Raw genomic sequence first — 2855 nt, 5'->3', positions numbered from 1 at the left:
TGTTTACGGCTGGGTGTGATTTTCTCCTGTCGTGGGTTTATAGTGCCGGTTATTTCAAGTTCCTCCCAGATCGTAGTGTCTTTCTGCTCGGTTGTTTTGGCATTTGGGCTCATCTCGCCCATGCATTGGCTCGTTTTATTTTTGATCTGAGTTTGTTTTCACCGCGCAGTTCGAACGGTTTGTTCTTTTAGTAGAAACTTTCTTGCTGTGAGCGGTTCTGCTTCACCCCGCGTCTCTAGGGTGGTTCTGTCGCGGTGTCTGGCAGATGTCTGCCTGAGCTCGTTCCTCTCGGTGTCTGTTCGTTATTCCTGGGCTTCTGCTCTAAGTAACGCTCTTGGACTTTCCCGACTTTGCTGTGTGGCTCTCTGCTCTCTTGGGAGCCCAGTTTCTCTGTCCGTGTCGCCCTTTTCCCTCTGAAGACCTCCAGGAGTTAACACAATTTGCACTTTATTTTCCTGAGCTGCATTCCCCTCCTGTAGCTCGCTCCAAAAGAGTCTTAGAAAAAGGTCCTGGGAGTTCAGAGTTTGTTTCTTTTTTCTCAGTCACTGAAGCTGAACATCCAAGGGTGGGTGTGATAGGACCAGGGCCAAACCTTGTGACTGTGTCTGGGATCACAGGGTACTGCAGGGACCCGGCTGCTCCCCTTCCCCTCTGCTAATGCACTGTTTTCTTCCTCTCTCGGCAGGAAAGCGAGGATGGCATCGAGGGAGACGGTGAGTACCGAGTGCCTCTGGCAGGGAAAAATGGACAAGATGCTTTTTTTCCTGTAGTCCTGCAGTTATCACCCCAAATATTACCTGGGGTGCAGGGGCAGCGTGCCCCAAACTCACCCTTGCTTCCCGCTGTGCCAGCTGGCAGTGGTGTTGGTTGGGGACGCTTTGGTGCTGGCCTCTGGCTGGGATCAGTCAGTGCGTGTTTGCCAGTGGTTGCGGGGAGAGAAGCTGTGTCCGTGTGTGTGCCCTGACACCAAACTCCTTTCTCCCCCACAGCTGTACTCTCGGATTACGAAAGCGCAGAGGATTCGGAGGTAAGAGGCGTCTCTGTCCTGGTGCTTCACGGGTTCTGCCGAGTGACTGCATCTCGTGTAATTTTAGCACAAAACCCAGTTTGTGTCCTTCGTTCTCTTCCACTGACCCCGTTGGCAGCGATTTGTCTCAAGACACCGGCTCAGTGCTTTGCACCAGCTGTGCCAAGACTCGGAGCAAGCCACACTGCGGCGTAGTCGCTGCTGCTGCAGCCGGATCCTGGCTGAGCCCCTCACCCTGGCATCCAACCCACGGTGCTGGGCCCAGCCCTGGGGAGAAGCTGCCTGTGCTGCTGGGGGAGGATGTGGGGCCACTCTGTGTGGGGAAAAACCACCGGGCTCCTCAGACATTGGCTGCTGGGAGCAGAATTTGTGGTGGCCAGGAAGGGTGTGGAAGGAGGTGCAGGATGCTTGTTATGTCATAATTAATTGAAATTAAAAGTGTCAGTGCTGGGTGGCTGTGGCCGTAGGTTTGCCTGGATTTTGAGCTCAGCACTGTCAAGTTGAACATTCCCAGGATGTTTAGAGAAGTTCTGTTTTCTAGTGATTACAATGAAGGTTTTTTGGTGAAAACCCTTCTCTTGAGACAGCTGGTTTGAGGATCTCGGAGGGGGAACAGTTAAAGAAAAGCAGTTAAAGAAAACACGAAACAAGCAGGCACATGAAGTCAAAGCTTGTAGGGGTGTTAATTAGTGAATTAATCTCTGCCATTGGCAAGGAAGGAGCGTGCCAGGCTGGAGAGGGGACATGTGGAGGTAAGAGGCAGCAACAGGCCTGGAAACCTGCACGGAGGCTCCTGGGGCTCAGCATCCGTAGAGGCCGAGCAGCGCCGGTGTGTGCTGGGCTGTTACAGCGGGGCTATTGCATCACCGCCACGCCAGGATGACTCTGTTCCTGTGCCTAAAAATAATGCCACGTCTGGGTTTCCCCAGCGTAAACAAAAGGAGCAGTTGATGTGCAAACGCGCGGTGTTGAAAGAGAAAAATAGAGCAGTCTTTTTGTTAATCACGCAGGGCTATTTTTAGTGTGGGTTCCAGCCTAAGCAGGGCTCACGGCTCCTGGAGGGTGAAACCAGGTCACGCTCCTGCGAGCAGAGCGCTCCGGGTGAGTCAGCCCAGTCACTCCAGGGAGTTTGGAAACGGCGCTGGCTGGATCCGGGCCCTCGGTGTGGGCAGGAAGGGACGGCCTGAGGGCTCTTCATCACTGCTGACCCCAGCTCACAGGAGCACTTTCAGTGCGGGAAGAGGCTGTGGTTTTGTGGGGGAGCTGCTCCCCGCTCTGTTCTAAAAGCCCAGCTGTTGGATCTGGTGTTGCTGGTGGGGAGAGCTGTTTGATTCAGTCTTTGCTTTTCCTATAAAAATCCGTGGCTAGGAAGGACCTGGAGAGCTGATCCTCTGCCATGAGCCAGTCGGCTCTAACAGCTGGAACAGGGATCTCACTCCAGATTTGGGGACTTGTGTGGGGAAATTCCTGAGGAACTCCCTGCTAAAGGTGTGCGTTTGAGTAACTGGGGCTCTTCCAGGCAGAGGAAGAGGATTACAGCGAGGAAGAAAGTGCCAAAGTAGAACTGAAGCAGGACAGCAATGACTCCTGCGAGTCAGCAGCAAAAGCAGAGAAAGGGGATGAGAAACCAGACTCCAAAGGTGCTGTGACCGGTGAGAGGCAGAGCGGGGACGGGCAGGTAGGTGTTAACCATGCGCTCTCTGGGCCGTGGGGGGCTGCTGGCAGAGGGACTGCTGCAGTGGTAAGAGCTGCCTGATTTTGACAGGAGAGCACCGAACCTGTCGAGAATAAAGTTGGGAAAAAAGTTCCCAAGCACCTGGATGATGAT

General features: G+C 53.8%; 1 protein-coding gene across 1 annotated transcript in view; it reads left to right on the top strand.

Annotated features, from left to right (window-relative positions):
- Nucleotides 1–685: 685 nt before the first annotated feature.
- CASC3 (cancer susceptibility candidate 3) overlaps nucleotides 686–2855 on the top strand; it is a gene marked incomplete at its 5' end in the record, with an annotated part of 9550 nt that continues 7380 nt past the window's right edge. Inside the window, 4 exon segments of the mRNA XM_010184337.1 lie at nucleotides 686–713; nucleotides 990–1027; nucleotides 2547–2705; nucleotides 2793–2855. The exon segment at nucleotides 2793–2855 is cut by the window's right edge and continues 21 nt beyond it. Of these exon segments, the coding sequence (XP_010182639.1) occupies nucleotides 686–713; nucleotides 990–1027; nucleotides 2547–2705; nucleotides 2793–2855 (288 nt within the window).

The sequence above is a fragment of the Mesitornis unicolor genome, unplaced genomic scaffold (assembly GCF_000695765.1).
Source record: "Mesitornis unicolor isolate BGI_N332 unplaced genomic scaffold, ASM69576v1 scaffold32655, whole genome shotgun sequence".
NCBI lineage: Eukaryota > Metazoa > Chordata > Aves > Mesitornithiformes > Mesitornithidae > Mesitornis > Mesitornis unicolor.
Note: the sequence above shows the minus strand (reverse complement) of the source record. Positions and strands in the feature narration are given on the sequence as shown.